General features: G+C 42.1%; 1 protein-coding gene across 2 annotated transcripts in view; it reads left to right on the top strand.

Annotated features, from left to right (window-relative positions):
* The window catches only part of CASP6 (caspase 6), a 44,770-nt gene that overhangs the window by 5,642 nt on the left and 19,720 nt on the right, over window positions 1-19,408 (top strand). Inside the window, exon 2 of one of the 2 annotated variants that reach the window (XM_044306223.1) lies at window positions 13,864-14,022. The exons of the other annotated variant lie outside the window; for it this stretch is intronic. Within the exon in view, the coding sequence (XP_044162158.1) occupies window positions 13,864-14,022 (159 nt within the window). The remainder of the gene's footprint in view (window positions 1-13,863; window positions 14,023-19,408) is intronic. 2 annotated transcript variants of the gene reach the window in all.

Raw genomic sequence — 19,408 nt, 5'->3', positions numbered from 1 at the left:
CCCTGGCATTCAATCTACCATCTACAAGGACACCCAAGTCCTTCTCTACAAGTGATTCTCCCAGTGTTACATCACCTAGGACATATAATGCACAGAGATTATTACTACCAAGATGCATAACTTTACATTTATCCACATTGAACCTCATTTGCCAAGTTAAGGCCCAATCACTCAGTGTTCAAGTCAGCTTGTATTTTATGGACATCTCCCATAGACTTTACAGTTCTACACAGCTTAGTATCATCTGCAGAAATAGAAATGGTGCTATTAATGCCATCCTCAAGATCATTAATAAATAAATAACTGAGGACCCAGCATTGAACCTTGGGGTACGGTACACCACTTATAACCCGGGACGATTATGAATAGGAATCATTGACCATAGCTCTCTGGATACTCCAATTACAAACTATACTTTCCAAGCCTATAGACCTTCCTTTACCTATTAAATGTCTATGAGGGACAGTATCAAAAGCCTTTGCAAAACCCAGAACCACTACATCCACAGCCGCCCCTCTGTCCAGTCTACTACTCACCTCCTCATAAAACCAGTTAAGTGCCCCTGCCCTACACTGTGCAGTAAGTGCTCACTTTCAGACTGCATAGGGACACGCTTCTTTGACAAGGAGAATGGTAATTTATTCATAGATTTCTATTTCATACATGATTTCCTGTAAATGAGCCTGCATGTATGGAGTGAGTAGCAGGGCAAAGAATCTTTACAACTGTAATAACTGTTAGTATTAGTAAGGTTGAAAAACAGGATTGGGAAGGTCTGTAAAGATGCCGGGCAGGTCTTTAGAGTATTGCTCTATATACTGCAGGGAATTTCTGGTTCGTCTTCATTTGTAGCCTCTGGTGCTACTTTGTGCTTCAAGGCCTTCATAATAGTTATTCGTGCACAGACATGCCTCCTGCCAGCATATTTTAAGCATATCTTGTATGTATCAGTTCTTTATGTGAAATCTGCCAAATTTTTCAGTAAATGAAGAATCTTTGGTTTCACATAGGTTTTTTTTTTTAGTTTTTTTTTTGCCATCTCCAGAGCTTAATTGAAGGTCTATGGGAATGATGAAACGCAGGACACAGTTGTATTTTTTTTTTTTTTTGCTACTATTTATTTATTTTTTTTTTTTTTTTTTTATTAGGCGGTTTTATTTGGGATTTTTATAAATGCAGCATGTTGAACCTTTTGCAGTTTTTCCTGTGTTTTTTACATCTCTCTTTCTATATGGAAAAAAAAAATCATTCACACAGCTATTTAGAAAAACACTGCTAAAAAATGCCATAAAAACCACATGCAGTATGAAGTGATTATAAGGGCCAGTTCACACCAGTGGCGTAGCGTGGGTCGCCAGCACCCGGGACAAGCCAAGTATTGTGCCCCACCCCCAACTTGTCAACACGCCCCTTTTTACAGATAATTTAGTAGATATCACTTGCAGTCATACGTAACACCACAGATAACACAGTAATAACTCTCTGAGTACAGACAATGTAGTAGATGGGTGTGAGCCCTCAGAATTCAGGACACGCACAGTGTGACCTGAAGTTTGGGGCCAGGATGCGGCAGGGTGGGCCAAATTATATATCCACCCTCCCATGACTACAGAACATGCAGGGCAATACAGAGCCCCATACCTCTTACATCCAGTGATGTCTCCTTTGATGTTCTCTTTCCTCATCTTCTCATTTCAAACCTTTAGACCAGACCACCATTTTTCAGTCATTTCTCGTCTGCAGTTTGACAAAAAAAATCTTAGTTTACTACTTTTCCATCATTCTCCCATCTTCTGGAAAAATCATCCTACCACCCCCAATACTGTGCCGCTGTGCTCCCCAATATTATACTGCAGAAACAGATAAACCCCCTAAAAATACTAATACCATGCAGATAATGCCCCCTTCAATCATTATTGGCACACTGCCCTAAAATAACTGCGCCCAGCAAATAGTGCCCCTGACACTAATAGTGTACACATTATGTCCCCCAAAAATAATTGTGGTAAGCTGATACTGTGCCAAGGTGCCCCCACAGTAATAGTGCTCCCAAAAGTCCCACCAATAGGAATAATTCTCTGCTAGAGCACACAGGGTAGTAATAGTGCTCCTACAGTGCCCCTAACATGTCCCCACTGTGCCCCAGAAGTAATAATGATCCCATAGTGCCCATACTAGTAATCATGTTCCTCATAGACCTACAGTAGTAATAAAGCTCACCATAATGCCCGCCAGTAGTAATAATTCTCCTTATAATGTGATGGTACAAAAAATGGCCCTTTATAATGTGTGCCAGTGCAAAAAAATACCCCCTTTTAATGCCCCCATTGAGCGAATGTCCCCATAGTGCCCCATAATGTGCCAGTATAAAATACCCCTATAAAGTGCCCCCAGTAAATGCCCCCATAGTGCTCCCCCTTCCTCCTAGTGCGTCTATAATGTAACAGTAAAAAATGTCCCATATATAGTGCCCCAGTAGATGCCCTCAGTGTCCCCCATAATTTGCAAGTATAAAGTACCCCTTCTTAGTTCCCCTGTAGATGACCCCATAGTACTCCTCTCCCCCCTTCCCCATAGTACCCACCACAATGTGTCCCAGTATAAAATGCCCCTATACAGAGCCCCCCATATAAAATACCCCTTCTTTGTGGCCTCAGTAGATGCCCCCAATAATGTGCCAGTAAGAAGTGCCACCCAATAATTTTCCAATAAAAAGTGAACCCCATAGATGGCTCCCCCAATCATGTGCCAGTAAGAAGTGCCCCCCAATAATGTGCTAGTAAGAAGTGCCCCCCATAGATGGCCCCCAATCATGTGCCAGTAAGTATTGTACCATATAAAAAAATAAACACTTATACTTACCGTACCTCCATGGCACACTCTGTGAAGCGGTGCAGGCCTCTTCCGGCCTGTGTCCCGCGCTGTACGGCTCAGGCAGCCACAATGAAAGGGCTCATCTTCCTGTGCCCTGCTGCCTGGGGCAATCGCCTCACCCACTTGTGAGCAGGACCACGTCGCCTGGGGCAATCGCCTCACTTTGCCTAATTGGCGGTGCAGCCGTGCTGGCGCCTCCTAAAATTTTGCGCTAGGGGCAACGGCCCCCCAGGCCCCTCTACCCCAACGCTACGCCACTGGTTCACACGATTGATTTTAAAAAACACACTTAAAAAATCAGCTTTTTTTTTGTGCAGTTTTTGATGCGTCTTTTTTTTTTTTTGGGTGTTCACTTCATTAGAAAACTGAATTTTCTGCTTCAGGTTTTTATACCTAATCTACCCAAAAGAAGCACGGACAATGCACAAAAACTGGATAGACTTATTATTATTTTTTTTTTAGCTTCCTATTCATTTCAATGGGAGATTCAGGACTGATTCTGCCTCAGGATAGGATGTGTTGCATCTTTTTACGCAGTTTTTTTTACACTTGTAAAAAAGAAGCAAGTTCTGCTTCTCGTCGTACTGAACGGGAGGCTGTTTTGAGACCCTTATTGGAGCTGATTTAGAGACAGAAATGCTCCAAAATCAGCGCCAAAAAACTCTGCGTGAACTGGCCCTAAGTGAATAAAAAAGGCCAAAACAGATTTGTGTGTGAAGGTGCCTTTAGATTTCAAAGTAAATGTTCCAGACAAATTTGACAATACTCTCTGGGTTTCATATGAATCCTTAAGCAACCATACTGTCCATAGTGTACCAATGTCTCTCCCCGCATTATGGCAGTGGGGAGATTGTGATTGGAGGGACACTTTGAGGGTATGTCCATATGGGGAGAAAAATTTTGGCCACAGATTTCACCATTTGTATTGCATAAATACACATACTTATGAAGTAAAATGCGCCACATTTATCAAAAGGTGAAGCCCTCTTAAATGTAGCCTATCTTATGGCAGTCAGACGCCTCCATTTTTTTATTACAAAAAGGTGCTAATTTTTGTGTAAAATGAGGCTTGAATAAAAATGTGCACCAAAGGTTGTGACAAGTTACTTCAGAACACTGAGCTAAAAAGCTGCTTCATCATCCTCTCCTCTATTTGTCAGGGTTTATGATCCTGAATACAGCTGATACGATCTTTAGCTGAATCTCTGTACAAATGGAGTTCATAAGGAGACATGAACTACAGAGAGGAGGGTGGGGATGTAGCTAATGAGCAGCAGAACTTGTATGCAGTCTCCAACACCATAGTCTGTTCTGTCTGTCCTCTCTTTACTTCATGTCTCCTCATGAACTCCTCCATTCCTACAGAGATTCAGCTAAATATCACATTAAACTGTATTCAGGATCATAATCCCTGACAAGTAGAGCACAGAGGAGGATGAAGGAACTCTTTACCTCAGTGTTGAGAAGTAACTTGTCCTCCTCTGTGATTAGAACAGGTTCTGTGTGTACTAATAGGGTGGCGGCCATTTTATTTCTCCTAATGATTGCTTCCTTAAGACAACAAGCCATTGTAACTAATGAAAGGTATTTGGGAATATATTTATAATAAGGGAATATATTTATAATAAAGGAATATATAAATATTTAAATTTTTTTAATTTCCAGAGAACCCCTTTAAGCAGTAGTTTGGCACCACAATTTCCGTGCATAAAAAACACCAGTGTGAAGAGCCTCATGACAGCATTGCAATTTTCTTGTGCTGCCATGTCCTGTTGTTCATATTTCAGTCTCTTGTGGCTTGATTTGATGGTGCTGTGAACACGAGAGGTGCATGTGAATAATGCGTGACATGTGCATGTCCCAGTGGAGCAGGGTTTCAGGTTTCTTGCTAAATGACTGAATCCCAAGATACCACTACTCCATTGGTTTTCATCATACAGAATCTGTGTTCAAGGAACATTATAAAAACTAGTCTTGTTCGGAAACCTTCTTGTCTTTGAATATATTTCACATTATGTTTGTTGTGTGCCAAATTGACAGCATGAATAGCACCAATCTGATATTGATGACCTATTCTGAGGACAGGTCATCAATATTTGTAGCCCAATATCTGTAGTTTCTATCTGTAGATAGAAAACTGGAATCTTCTATGGCATCCTTGTAACCCTTGGGAGAGAGTTATTAAACTATATAATGTATATAATAGTGGCTTCACACATACGTTTTTAACTGAGTTTTTGTGCACTTTTGATGTTTTACTGGCAATTTTTTTTTTTTTTTTTGTAACTGTGGTTTTTGATGCTTTTTACAGTACAAATGTCTACTCTAGCTGACAACTCCCTGCTTCACCATTGTGTTCAACTGTGTCTCAGGATGAAGATACAGTACAAATTGGGACATGATTCAGCTTTCCCAGGACAGTGGCCAAAATCCGAGACTGTCCCTGGTATTCAGGACAGTTGAGAGCCATGCTGTTGCTGCAGAAAGTAGTGTTGGCAGATAAATGCTTCCTTTCTCCCAGCCCCTCCATCTTTCTTTGGGGATCGGCTATTATCTCTCTGTGTGCACTAGCATGCCCTCACAGTCAAAACTAGATGTTCAGGGTGGAGGGTTGGGGTTTAATGCCCATTCACTTCAATACTCACAGTACGGTGAAAAGAGCTGTAAACTTCAGCAGCTTTTTGGTAAACCTCCCTCTGAATGTGGGCAGGTATACTATACTGAATTATAGTATACCAGGGCAATGACACTACTGAAAGTATTACCTAGCTTTCCCAGGTGCTTGAATGTCAAGTGTGCTTATCGAGGCCGGAGCAATTTCTCACTGTCTAGGCAAGTATGAATTTACATGCTTGTGGAGCTGTACATATAATGTTACCCTTACATTGTGTTCTCCATACAGTAAATCTGTCTGTGGCATTATGGTATGGTATTGAGCAATCAGAAGATATCCACCAACCACCAACAAAGCAGTACTAAAGTTGACACTCCAAACAAAGCCAACTCTTAGCTGAGGTAGTGAGTACAGTAAACATTACTGCATGTTTGCTTGCCTAAACATAATGCCTCTTTCAGACGAGCGATATCAAACTCGTCCTCAAGTTGGCTTCAGAGTTTTCTGTGAATGCGTTAACATCTTTCGTTTTTTTTCAGTGTAGATGTCATCAGTTTTCTTGCATTTCTCGCATGCATGAATAAAAAAAAAACTCAAAAAATAACACTCAACACTTTCTAGCAACCATTAGTGAAAAATGGGCAGTCCTTCAGTGTGGTTCAGTTTTTTTAACCGACCCATTGACTTGAATGGACCAGTCCTGCACGAAAAACTGTTAAATGCAAAACATGCGATTATTCCTGAATGGACTGATGATCAATATATGGATATACCCTTTTAAATGAATGGGTCAGTCAAGCTGTCAACTAGTGATTTAAAATGCTTCATCTACCAACAGGCACGTGTACTAAAAAGTAACTGGCTACAAGCACATGTATAGTACTAAGTTTTTGAAATGCATTCAAATTTAATAATACCATAATATCCCAGGACTGTACGGACTGCACCATTTTCAATAATTAGCCATTAAAAGCTGTATTTAGAGGCATATTATGATGTAAGACCTATGCATATGTGACATCAATGATCTGCTTCAGCACAGTGCAAGGGCCACTTGTTCTGTTTTATACCTCATAATCACGCTTTTAAGCCTTCTCACTAATTGCTTCAGGGCCTGTTATTTTGTGGATTTTACTGATTAAGAAAATAACTAGGAATTTAGGTGGTTTCATACCTGGGGGGGGGCATTTATTAATCTGAAATATTCCTAAAATAGGTGTATTTCAGGCACTGATTGTGGTGCAACGGTTTGTTGCGCTGCTATCTGCGACTTTTCCCCGCTCACACCAGGTCTAAAATTGTGGGCGGGGGAGGGCCTGCCGGCCCGTCTCATTCATCATTTTCTATGCCTGTTTTTAATGTGAAAAAAGGGTCTAAATGTAAGACAGCTGCGTGCGTCTCTTTATAACTTTGGCGGATCCTCCGCCAGCTATGGGGCTTTATTAAAACCAGCATCTAAAATGCAGGTCTTAACAAATATGCCCAAAGTGTATATGCCAACTGGTGTACAAAAATTAAAATTTTCTGTGCAAATGCAATTTGTGCAAAAAATTTGTGACTTTCTGAGTTTCTTTGCTGCTCTCACCACTTTCTTAAAAAATCAGTTGGAGCTTAGAGGAAGGACAGGGCCGCCGTGGCCTGACAAATTTCCTATAATTATGCCAGAAAAGTGTTCTAACTTATAACTGAAATGTATGCCAGCTCTGAGCTGATGTAGATATGTTTCTTCCACATAGGCGCAACAAATTTAATAAGCAGTGTGCACCACTGGTGTACCCTCAACTAAGGCACACCAGGAGGATGCTGTAGGGCCCACAGGCAGGCTGGGACACTGTAAGGAGTCCTTGCTTTTCTCTATGGATTGACGGTTTTCCATCCCCCTTTCCAAGGTTGCTCTATGGCAGTGGTGGCAAAACTATGGCACAGGTGCCAGAGGCAGCACTCAGAGCTGTCACGTTTCAGTGTGGGAGAGAAACACCACACCGAGCATAGGAGGGAAGGGGAAAACAGAGAATCAGGCCTCAGAACTAGGGAAGGAAGATGGACACCTCCTAGTGAAAACCCTAACCAAAATCCTGACGGACTACCAATATGAACAGACCCCAAAGGTAGGTGAGTTCATACGCTGGATTATCTAGAGTCCTATCTTGCCCTATAGGACCCTGGTACTAATGGCAGGGACGAGACTACCTGTTCCTCCAAAAGGAAGGACAAACAGGAGTCTACTTCAGGCCTAATACAAACAATAGGGAAATGCAACACACAGAACCCAAACAAAATACAAAAGGGAAAGGAAAGACTTAACTTCAAAGAGTCTATGGAAGCACCGAGATCCAACCACAAACAATCCATAGGCACAGAAGCTATAAAACGCACAGCATAGTGGGAGAAGCAACTATAAATAAGGAAGGTTAAATGACCACATAAGCAACACCTGGAGGAAAGGGGTGTGGCCATTACCAGAAACAACACAGACGCCTATTGATCCACAAGGAAAACCTGTCAGATCAAACTATGTGTTGCCAGTCTCACAGATCTCCTGCCACTCACTGTCGCCGGGACGTCCGTATGTCTCGGTACGTCTGTGACAGTACGACAGTACCCCCCCACCCTCCCTTCTATGGGTGACCTCCGGGTACCCAGGACCGAGCTTATCCAGGTGAGACCTGTGAAAAGCTTTCACCAAACGACTGGCATTCACGTCAGATGCCGGCACACACATCCTATTCTCTGGTCCATAACCCTTCCAGTGAACAAGATACTGAAGAGAATTAGAGAGTCCATTATCTTGGCGATCTGAAATTCCAAACTACCGTTCACCATGACAGGAGCGGGTGGCAAGGAAGACGGTTCCAAAGGTTCAACATATCTCTTCAACAAACATTTATGAAACGCATTATGAATTTTCAAGACTAAAAACTACAGGATTAATAATTGCAATAATCTTATATGGACCAATAATCCTTGGACCCAATTTCCAAGAAAGTACCTTGAACTTAATGTTTCTTGTGGACAGCCACACAGAATCACCCACTCTTAGGTCCGGACCATTCATATGTTTCCTGTCAGCCACACGTTTATACTTGTTGCCCATATTCATCAAGTTATATAGAATTTTCCGCCATATAGATGACAATGTGACAAAAAACGTTTCTCCTCTGGAATACCAGAAGTATCAGAACCAGAAAATTTGACACACTGCGGGTGAAACCCATATGCCCCATAAAACTGCGACTTCCCAGTGGACTCCTGTCTACGATTATTTATGGCAAACTCTGCCAAAGACACAAACAAGGACCATTCCTCCTGGTTCTCAGAGACAAAACATCTCAAGTAAGTCTCCAGACTCTGATTAGTGTGCTCCGTCTGTCCGTTCGACTGAGGATGAAAAGCCGAAGAAAAGGACGGTTGTACCCCCAGTCGAGTACAGAATGCCTTCTAGAATCTGGAAACAAACTGAGTTCCACGATCCAAGACCACGTCAGAGGGAATGCCATGGAGATTCACAATGTTGTCAACAAACACTTGTGCAAGTGTTTTAGCAGTAGGTAGGCCCGGCAGCGCTATAAAGTGCACCATTTTACTAAAGCGATCAACTACCACCAGAATAACTGTCTTTCCTGAAGAATTAGGTAGATCAGTGATAAAATCCATGGATAAGTAAGTCCATGGTCTGGACGGGGTAGGCAACGGAAGTAGAGATCCGGAAGGCCGAGTATGTGTCACCTTATAGGTGACAGTGAAATTGATAGGTGACAGTGAAATTGAATCTGGTGAAAAACAAAGACCATCTGGCCTGCCTTGGTTTCAGTCGTTTATCCGACTCCAGGTAAGCCAGGTTTTTGTGATCAGTGAACACCGTGATCGGATAAATCTCCCCTTCCAACTAATGACGCCATTCCTCAAAAGCCAACTTACCCGTTCAGATAATACAACCATCCGCATCAGCTCTGAATGGATCCGTTTGTATTATCTTTAACATAGCCAAGACGGAGCCGTCTTGAACACCATTGAAAGTCAATGGAGGACGGATCAGTTTTCTGTTGTGCAAGATTGTGTCAGTGAAAACGGATCTGTCCCCATTGACTTAGGGTACTTTCACAGTTGCGTTTTTCTTTTCAGGCGCTGGGTTCCGTCAAAAGGGTTCAAAGACGGAAAATAACTGATCAGTTATATCCCCATGCATTCTGAATGGAGAGCATTCTGTTCAGGATGCATCAGGATGTCTTCAGTTCAGTCATTTTCACTGATCAGGCAAGCAGCATGCTACGGTTTTATCTCCAAAAAACCTGAAGACTTGCCTAAATGCCGGATCCATCCTTCCGTTCTGCACATGCGCAGACCGAAAAAAAGGTGAAAAAAATAAATGCCGGATCCTTTTTCTCAGATGACACCGGAAAGACTGATTCGGCATTTCAATGCATTTTTCTGACTGATCGGGATCCTGATCTGTCTTACAAATGCCATCAGTTGGCATACGTTTTGACGGAACAGCTTGCCGGATCACTCTGCCGCAAGTGTGAAAGTAGCCTTACATTGTGTGCCAGGATGGATCCGTTTGGCTCAGTTTCATCAGACGGACATAAAAATGCTGCAAGCAGCGTTTTGATGTCCGTCTCCAAAGTGGAATGGAGACGGAACGGAGGCAGACTGATGCATTCTGAGCGGATCCTTTTCCATTCAGAATGCATTGGAATGCAAAATGATCCGTTTTGGATCTGTTTGGGTTAAGAACTGTCCAATGCATTATTATAAACTGGAAGGATAGCGGGGACCCATCGTATTCGAGGAAGAAATGTGGCGGGAACCAAATCCTGAATGATCGTGATCGGCGAAGGGAACTCAAGGGATTGGGACTGAACAGCTGTGTAGCTGTAAGAAAACCACTAATCAGTGAGGCGAACCAGAAAAAAAGGCTTCAATTTGCTAGGGAGCATAAAGATTGGACCCAATGGAAGAAGGTCATGTGGTCTGATGAGTCCAGATTTACCCTGTTCCAGAGTGATGGGCAAATCAGGGTAGGAAGAGAGGCAGATGAAGTGATGCACCCATCATGCCTAGTGCCTACTGTACAAGCCTGTGGGGGCAGTGCTATGATCTGGGGTTGCTGCAGTTGGTCAGGTCTAGGTTCAGCAACAGAATGTGCTCCAAGAATGAGGTCAGCTGACTACCTGAACATACTGAATGACCAGGTTATTCCATAAATTGATTTTTTTCCTCCTTGATGGCACAGGCATATTCCAAGATGACAATGCCAGGATTCATCGGGCTCGAATTGTGAAAGAGTGGTTCAGGGAGCATAAGACATCATTTTCACACATGGATTGGCCACCACAGAGTCCAGACCTTACCCCTATTGAGAATCTTCTTTGACTTTTTTTTGGGACAGGCAGTGTATATTGGACTGTAGTATTCAGGGTAAATTGCCGTGTTGGCACCTTGCTATAAATAAGTGGGTTTTGGGTTGCAGTTTGGGCACTCGGTCTGTAACTGGTTCACTATCACTGCTCTATGGCATCCTGGCACTCTGACATGGAGGGAGATGGGCCTTCAGGATACAGGATTATATTTAACTTTTATTACAGTTTTTCCAGATTGTCTCTGCTGGGTATTGAACCCAGGGCATGCTGTATGGGAGGCAGAAATCAATCAATGAGTCTACAAAAAATGGACTGCATCTGTATTTTGCGTATATTCAATTATTTTTTTGAACCACAAAGCGTAAAAAACTTAATAAACATGCCCCATTTTGTGCAACATTGTAAGATTTTCTGCCACTCATAAGCATGTGGGCTTATTGGAAGGGGACAGGGCCTCCTCAGCCTGACACATTCAGTATACTGCCATCAATAATACCTGAAACGTACGCCACCCCTTATTCGCTAGGCGTAGGCCCTAGTCTTTAGTAAATAACATCCAAATTCTGAGTTTACTATGTAGGCCCATCAGTTATCACAGGCTGAGCAAAATAGGCCAGTGTACAAAGGTACATTAACAGAATACCTCCTGTTGTAAACCCACATTCTACGAGAGGTCTGCAATACAACCGCAGAATATTTGAAATTCCTTATAGGCCTGCAATTTATGATCAGAATATTTCCTTGACACAAAGGTGTTATTCCAATAATAACACTATATCAGGAAATCTCAACTCCCAAAGATGTTCTTTACTCTTTAATGTGGCCTAAGGTAGAACTTTATCACAAATTGTTACATTGCACTAATAAAGCACAGTTTACACTGTTAGGCCAGACACACAAGCGAGTTCTCGCAGGGTGTGTCAGTGAGAGGTCCCGTTCTGGCCTCCGCTCCTCTGACAGGATTGCACAGAATTAGGGCTCATGCACACGGATGTAAGGGCTCTGTGCCCGTGCTGTGGACCGCTATTTGCACTAGCACTGACTGTGTGCACTCCATGCTGTGGATGGGGACCCATTGACTTGAATAGGTCCTCATCTGCAAGATACGGCAAAAGATAGGACATGTCTTACCTTTTTGGGTGCTGAGGCATGACGTCGAAAGCACACAAAAGTGCTTCAGAGTGTTTCTGTGGGCTTCTGATCCATGCCTTTGTGTCATGGACGTTTCTGCGACAGTTGACAGGAGATCGGTAAGATTGGCAACACCTGGTTTAATCTGACATGTTTTCCGTTTGGATCAAATGACGTTTGTGTTGTTTCTTGTGCTTGCCACACCTTCTTTCCCCAGGTGTGGCTATTAGGGTCATTTAACCTTACCTATTTATAGTTGCTTCTCCCACAATGTGGTGCGGTTTATAGCTTCTGTTTGGACCTTTGGATAGATTGTGGTTGGATCTCGGCTGAGTTCCTGGTGCTTCCATTGCTCCTTTTGAAGTTGAGTCTATCCTTTCCCTTTTGTATTTAGTTTGGGTTCTGTGTGTTGCATTTCCCTATTGCTTGTATTAGGCCTGAAGTAGACTCCTGTTCGTCCTTAGTTTTAGAGGAACGGGTAGTATTGTCCCTGCCATTAGTACCAGGGTCTTATAGGGCTAGATAGGACTCTAGGTATTCCTGCGTATGAACTCTCCTACCTTTTGGGGTCTGTTCATACTGGTAGTCCGCCAGGGTTTTTTACTAGGTTTTTTACCATTTTCCTGGTTTTTTACCATTTTTACCATTTTTACTAGGTTTTTTACCATTTTCCTTCCCTAGTTCTCAGGCCTGATTCCCTGTTCCCCCTCCCTTCTTTGCTCGGTGTGGTGTTTCCCTCCCACACCGAAGCGTGACACTTTGCTCCGCAAAAGATAGGACATGTGTTATCTTTTGCCATATCTTGAGGATCGCTGACCCATTCAAGTCAATGTGTGTGCATGCACTGCACATGGTCAGTGCCCATATATTGTGAACCCACCGTTTGCAGTTCGCAATACTGACACAGAGCCCTTACAGTCGTGTGCATAATGCTGTGTAACGCTGAGGGTCCTGGAATATACTTTATTATGTCAGTCTAATTCAGAAGATTTCAGGACTCTTTTTGTCTTTCACATTATGTTCATTGGTTGCCAAATTTACAGTATGAATAGTCGCACGACAATGTGTTAATTTGGTGCAGACCTTCTAAATAGCAGCCAAAGAGCCTACATATTCTTGCACAGGCGGGTATGAGTGGTTAAGCAGACACTGCATATTTACCATGATTTTGCAATCCAGTAATTGGCCATGCAGTTTTTACAAGTGTAAAAACAACACTGAAAAGGCCTCGTCCACATTTCCGTTTTTCACTGACATGTGCTGTCTGCGTTTTTCACGCATGCATACCCATTGATTTAAATGTGTCCGCATTTCAGTATTTTTTTTTTACTGACCATGGGTACATGCACTACTTTGATCTGTAATACAGAGCAAGCACGCCCATTGAACGCTAAGGGTCCTTGGAAATTACTGACGCACATTCGTGTTGTGTCCGTTTTCCACTGAAGACTATTAGGAGATTCTTTGGAAATTTAATTTTCATCTCAGCAAAGTCAGTAAATTACAGATGACACACGGATAGTAAAAATGGACACACGGACCAACCACGGATCCTTCACGGATGAAACATGTACTCTTTTTTTTTTTTTTTTTTTTTTTTTTTACGGAAGTGACACTGACGTGGAAATGTGAAAGAGGCCTAATAGGACAGAATCCAATGAAGCCTTGCAGTAGTGCACAGAGTTTGTACAGCTTTATACAAAAGGAGCCATACAGGCTATGTGTCAGTATGCATGAGCCATTATACTCCATTGTAAGTATTGAGATATTACTAATATTTCTATTAGTGATCAGCATATTAAACATAGGTCTGACAAGGCACACAAAAATACACATATGTATTGGCATTTTAGCTTTAAGTTCCTGTCGTGTTTCCATTTTTAGAGGTGACAAAGCCGGCTGCAGAGCAGCAGACTGTGCTGGATTCACAGCGCAAAAGACCAATGCCCATGGTGCAGACGCTCAAGGCGAGTCGTCCCAGGGTGCTCACAACAGCACCCACAGATGCTGGCTATGAGAGGGTGTCGGCTGGAGAGGTACCAGGTGAAGTATATAATATGCTTCAATAAGTGTTCTAATGTGTTTGTTTGTTTTATTATAATTTTTTACTAGATTACAGAGTAATACAAAGTAACGCCCTTACAACCAATGGGTAGTACTATACAGCAGAGACTTGTGTAGCCCTTGTAACTGGCTACATACAGTGTGTTGCTGGAGCGGCAGGGCAGCACTTCAGTATTTCTGGTAGACCAGGACACAAACTTCTTTCACACGTCTGAGTTCTGACAGTAAAAAACTAATGTTTTTAGGCCTCGTGCACACGACCATTGTGTGTTTTGCGGTCCACAAATTGCGGATCCGCAAAACACGGATGGCGTCCGTGTATGTTCCGCAATTTGCGGTACGGTGCGGACAGCCATTCATATAACTGCCTATTCTTGTCCGCAAAATGGACAAGAATAGGACAGGTTATATTATTTTTTTTGCGGACCACGGAACAGAGCTACGGATGTGGACAGCACAAGGAGTGCCCCATTGAAGTGAACGGGTCCGCACCTGAGCCGCAAATACTGCTGCTCGGAAGCGAACCAAAACAACGGTCGTGTGCATGAGGCCTTATCCAGTTTTTTTTTTCCCCAGTTTGCTTTACTGTCTTCTGCAATCTTTCGTTTTATCAGCATGGATGCAATAGGTTTTAATGTGTTTTTTTAGCACATGATGAAAAACTGAACATCTCCTAGGAACCATTAGTGAAAAATGAACAGTACTTCAGTGTGATTCCGTTTTTTTTCACTGACCCATTGACTTTAATGGACAAGTCCCGTGTGAAAAACAGGTGAAGATACTAATATATATTATATAGTATAACATGCTACGACTTTTCCTGATCCGACAATTAGTCAGTGAAAAACAATGCTCATGTGCATATATCCTTTGAAATGAATGTGTCAGGGTTTAGTACGCGTCCATAAGGAAACCTCGCTTGTGTGAAATAAGCCTTAGGGCTCATGCACACTAACGTATTTTCTTTCCGTGTCCGTTACGTTTTTTGGTTTTTTTGCGGACCATATGCGGAACAATTGATTTCAATGGGTCCTCAAAAAAAACAGAAGTTACTCCGTGTTCATTCCGTTTCTGCATGTCCATATTTCCGTTCCGCAAAAAAATAGAACAAGGATAGTACTGTTCTATTAGGGGACAGTTGTTCCGTTGTGCAAAAAACGGATTGCACACAGACGTCATCCATATTTTTTGCGGATCTGTTTTTTACGGACCGCAAGATACATACGGTCGTGTGCATGAGCCCTTAGATGAAGAAGCAGTCAATTGTGTCACAGTCAGGTAATCATGAAGCGATGCAGTCTAATGAATAGGCTGATCTGATCTTGAAGCCCTGCCCTTATGTTTCTATAGGAACATTGCAAAAATGTCTATCCAGAGTTCCCGGCAGAGGGGAGGCTTGTTATACCAATCATATGTGAATTCCTCAATCACAAAATCAATAAGCTACCCTATGTGGACCTGTCTATTTCATATGAGACGGATGACACCTGAGTAACAACGCCAAAAGGCTTGATGCCAAGTAAAGGGATAAATAGGACAAACTTTGCATAGTTTCAGATATCTCAAGTTACATGATGTGCAGTATAATATTTATATCTGTAACGTATAGATCACGTTTCTTGTGTGAAATAGATTCTACTATACAGTGAGGAACAGAAGTATTTGAACAACCTGCAAATTTGCAAGTTTTCCCACTTATAATTCATGGAGGGGTGTGAAATTCACATTGTAGGTGCATTCCCACTCTCAGAGACAGAATAAAAAATAAAAAATTCAGGAAATCACATTGTATGATTTTTAAATAATTTATTTGTCTTGCACTGCTGAACATAAGTATTTGAACACCTGAGAAACAGCAATAATTCTGGATCTCAAAGACCTGTTACTGTGCCTTTGAAAAGTCCACCTCTACTCCACTCATAAATCTAACTTAGTAGCACCTGTATGAGCTCTTTTAAACACACCTGTCCACCCCACAGTCAGTCAGACGCCAGCTACTACCATGGGCAAGACCAAAGATCTGTCAAAATACACTAGAGACAAAATTTTGGACCTCTACAAGGCTGGAAAGGGCTACAGGGCAATTGCCAAGCAGCTTGGTGAAAATAGATCAACTGTTGGAGCAATTGTTAGAAAATGGAAGAGGCTAAAGACGACCGTTAATATCCCTCGGACTAGGGCTCCATGCAAGATCTCACCTCGTGGGGTATCACTGATGATAAGAAAGGTGAAGAATTAGCCCAGAACTACAAGGGAGGAGCTGGTCAATGACATGAAGAGAGCTGGGACCACAGTTACAAGGCCACTGTAAGTAGAACACTACGCCGTCATGGTTTAAAATCATGCATTGCATGGAAGGTTCCCCTGCTCAAGTTATCAAATGTCCAGGCCCGTCTGAAGTTTGCCAATGACCACCTGGATGATCCAGAGGAGGCATGGGAGAAAGTCATGTGGTCAGATAAGACCAAAGTAGAACGTTTTGGTCTAAACTTCACTCGTCGTGTTTGGAGGAAAAGAAGGATGAGTTGCATACCAAGAACACCATCCCTACTGTGAAGCATGGGGGTGGTAACATCATGCTTTGGGGGTGCTTTTCTGCAAAGAAGACAGGACAACTGCACTGTATTAGGAGAGGATGAATGGGGCCATTTATTGTGAGATTTTGAGCAACAACCTTCTTCCCTCAGTCAGAGCATTGAAGATGGGTCATGGCTGGGTCTTCCAACATGCCAACGACCCGAAGCACATAGCCAGAATAACCAAGGAGTGGCTCCGTAAGAAGCATACCAAGGTTTTGGAGTGGCCTAGCCAGTCTCCAGACCTAAATCTAATAGAACATCTTTAAAGGGAGCTGAAATTCTGTGTTTCTCAGCGACAGCCCCAAAACCTGACTGATCTAGAGGAGATCTGTGTGGAGGAGTGGGCCAAAATCCCTGTTGCAGTATGTGCAAACCTGGTCAAGAACTACAGGAAACATTTGACCTCTGTAATTGCAAACAAAGGCTTCTGTACCAAATATTAACACAGATTTTCTCAGGTGTTCAAATACTTATGTTCAGCAGTGCAAGACAATTTATTTTTTAAAAACCATACAATGTGATTTCCTGGAAAAAAAATAAATTATATTTTGTCTCTTAGAGTGGGAATGCAACTACAATGTGAATTTCAGACCCCTCCATGATTTCTAAGTGGGAGAACTTGCAAAATTGCAGTGTGTTCAAATACTTCTGTTCCTCACTGTATGTAGCGACCAATAATATATCTCTATCTACCTAAAAATGCAAAAAGGCAGCACACTCAAAATATGAAAAAAAGGAAAAAATGATTTATTGACCCATGTGGATGCAACATTTCAGCTCAAACACTAGAACCTTTCTCGTGTTTGAGCCGATACGTTGCGTCCACATGGGTGAATAAACTTCCCTTTTTTTTCATATATTGAGTGTGCGGCCTTTTTGCATTTTTTGACTATTTGAGCATTAGTCTCGTCCCATTGGGCTGGCACCTCTGTTTGCCTTTTATTGTCTAGTGCTGCCAATTTTTCTTTTTATATCTATCTATTTATCTATCTAGCTATCTATCGAGACACACTATAAGATGTCCCCCAGGTTTAGACAACAGGAAATTAGACTAGACTATATTTTCTACTAATATCATTTACTTTAACAGTCTAGGGTAGAGAGGGTTAATAGTTTTGGTCAGCTCATGTTAATCCTAGAGCGTCATCTTTTGACCATTGAAAGGAACAGCAATGGCTCATGTGGTCAAATGATAGGTGTATTAACATCACAATAAACATCAGAAGCTACAGTGTATTGTACAATACAGCACCCCCTGTGTAGTCTTCCTACTGGTCTAATTCTTCCCACTGGTGACATCCTCAAAGGTCCTCTAGATACCGTAAGTCAGAGCTTTCCATGCACTTTAAGGACCTTCTGATGTCACAGGGTCATGTGACATTGGAAGTCTCAATCCCAAAGTGACCACCCGTCTCACCATCAATGGGGTGAGCTATTATTTTTTTACCAGAGAGCATGAGATGAGTGGCATGCCAAGGGGGACATACCATGTGTGACTGTAGAGTCAAGCATCTTTAGCCTAGTCATGCTACGCTTATTATAAGTTATTTTCAGTTTCTTTCATGTTGTAGATTTTTAGCTTTTATAACTTTATGGGCATCAGTTTTATTTGATTATACCACTGGTGTCAAGTAGAAAAGAAAAAAAAGGTAATAAAAATGTTATGATCCCATAAATTATTCTACTGACGGTAGAAAGTCCTTTTTTTAGTGAACCTGGAGCAAGATAATTTTGGGATGACTCATGATAATAAAAGTTAGCAATACTGTAAGTGTAAGCTAAATCTTGCACAACATAAACCTATTGCAAAATACACAGGCTAGACCTGTATCACACAGAGAAATTGAAAGTATATACAATGTGAGAGATGCTTATTCAGGCATTTTTTATACCTAGTGCACTGCGGTTGTTTAATGCCGCATGTGTACCTGGTCTTATGACGATCTAATGCCATGTAATTATTCCATGTAACTTAAGGTCGTGATCTGCTGCGCAGAGTAGGGATGTGCATGGCCCAACACCTTCCTCAATAATGATTCTAAAATGGATTTTGTTTTTGAAGCCTCTGTCCCAAGATGTTCTCAACGAGTTGAAAATGATCAGGTTTTTGCCCATCAACATGTCCCTACACAGTGGCGTAGCTAGAAATGACTGGGCCCCACAGCAAATTATTGAATGGGGCCCCCCTCCCCCAGTAATTTTTTTCGCAACCCCTTCATTTAATGCCCCCCCCCCCCCCCATTCCTGTGGCTAGTAAAGATCGCTATCTCAGACCAGGACCGGCAGCTGTTCCATCCGTTTTCTATACTGTCACTGTATATGATTTCATTGTGTAATACTGTTGAGGGGGCCCTGACCAAATCTTTTAGTCCTCCTCCTCCTGGATGGGCCCCTTTAGCTACGCCCCTGTCCCTGCATTTACATAATATTACTTCTATCCAATCAGCCTGGTATAATAATCTCATGTTTGCTGAACTTCATGACTTCATCTATGATTTACTTCAAGTATGGTATTGTGAAGGCTGCTGAAATGTCTTGTATAATGAATCCGTTTTGGGTGAATCTGTTTGTCATCATATTCCTTATTATAGTCCTCAATGCTATGTAAACAGAAGCAGTACTGTCCTCTAGATGGAAATTCACAGAAACATATTTACCTATTTTAAATATCTGCATCTCAAATGATACCTTGTATTTGCTATGCTGGTGGCTCTACTGTCCAAACTTTCCGCAGACTTATGTCTCAGACACAGATATTTTTCATGGTCTCTGGTCTTGTGATGTTA

The sequence above is a fragment of the Bufo gargarizans genome, chromosome 1, assembly GCF_014858855.1.
Source record: "Bufo gargarizans isolate SCDJY-AF-19 chromosome 1, ASM1485885v1, whole genome shotgun sequence".
In the NCBI taxonomy this organism is placed as follows: Eukaryota; Metazoa; Chordata; class Amphibia; order Anura; family Bufonidae; genus Bufo; species Bufo gargarizans.
Note: the sequence above shows the minus strand (reverse complement) of the source record. Positions and strands in the feature narration are given on the sequence as shown.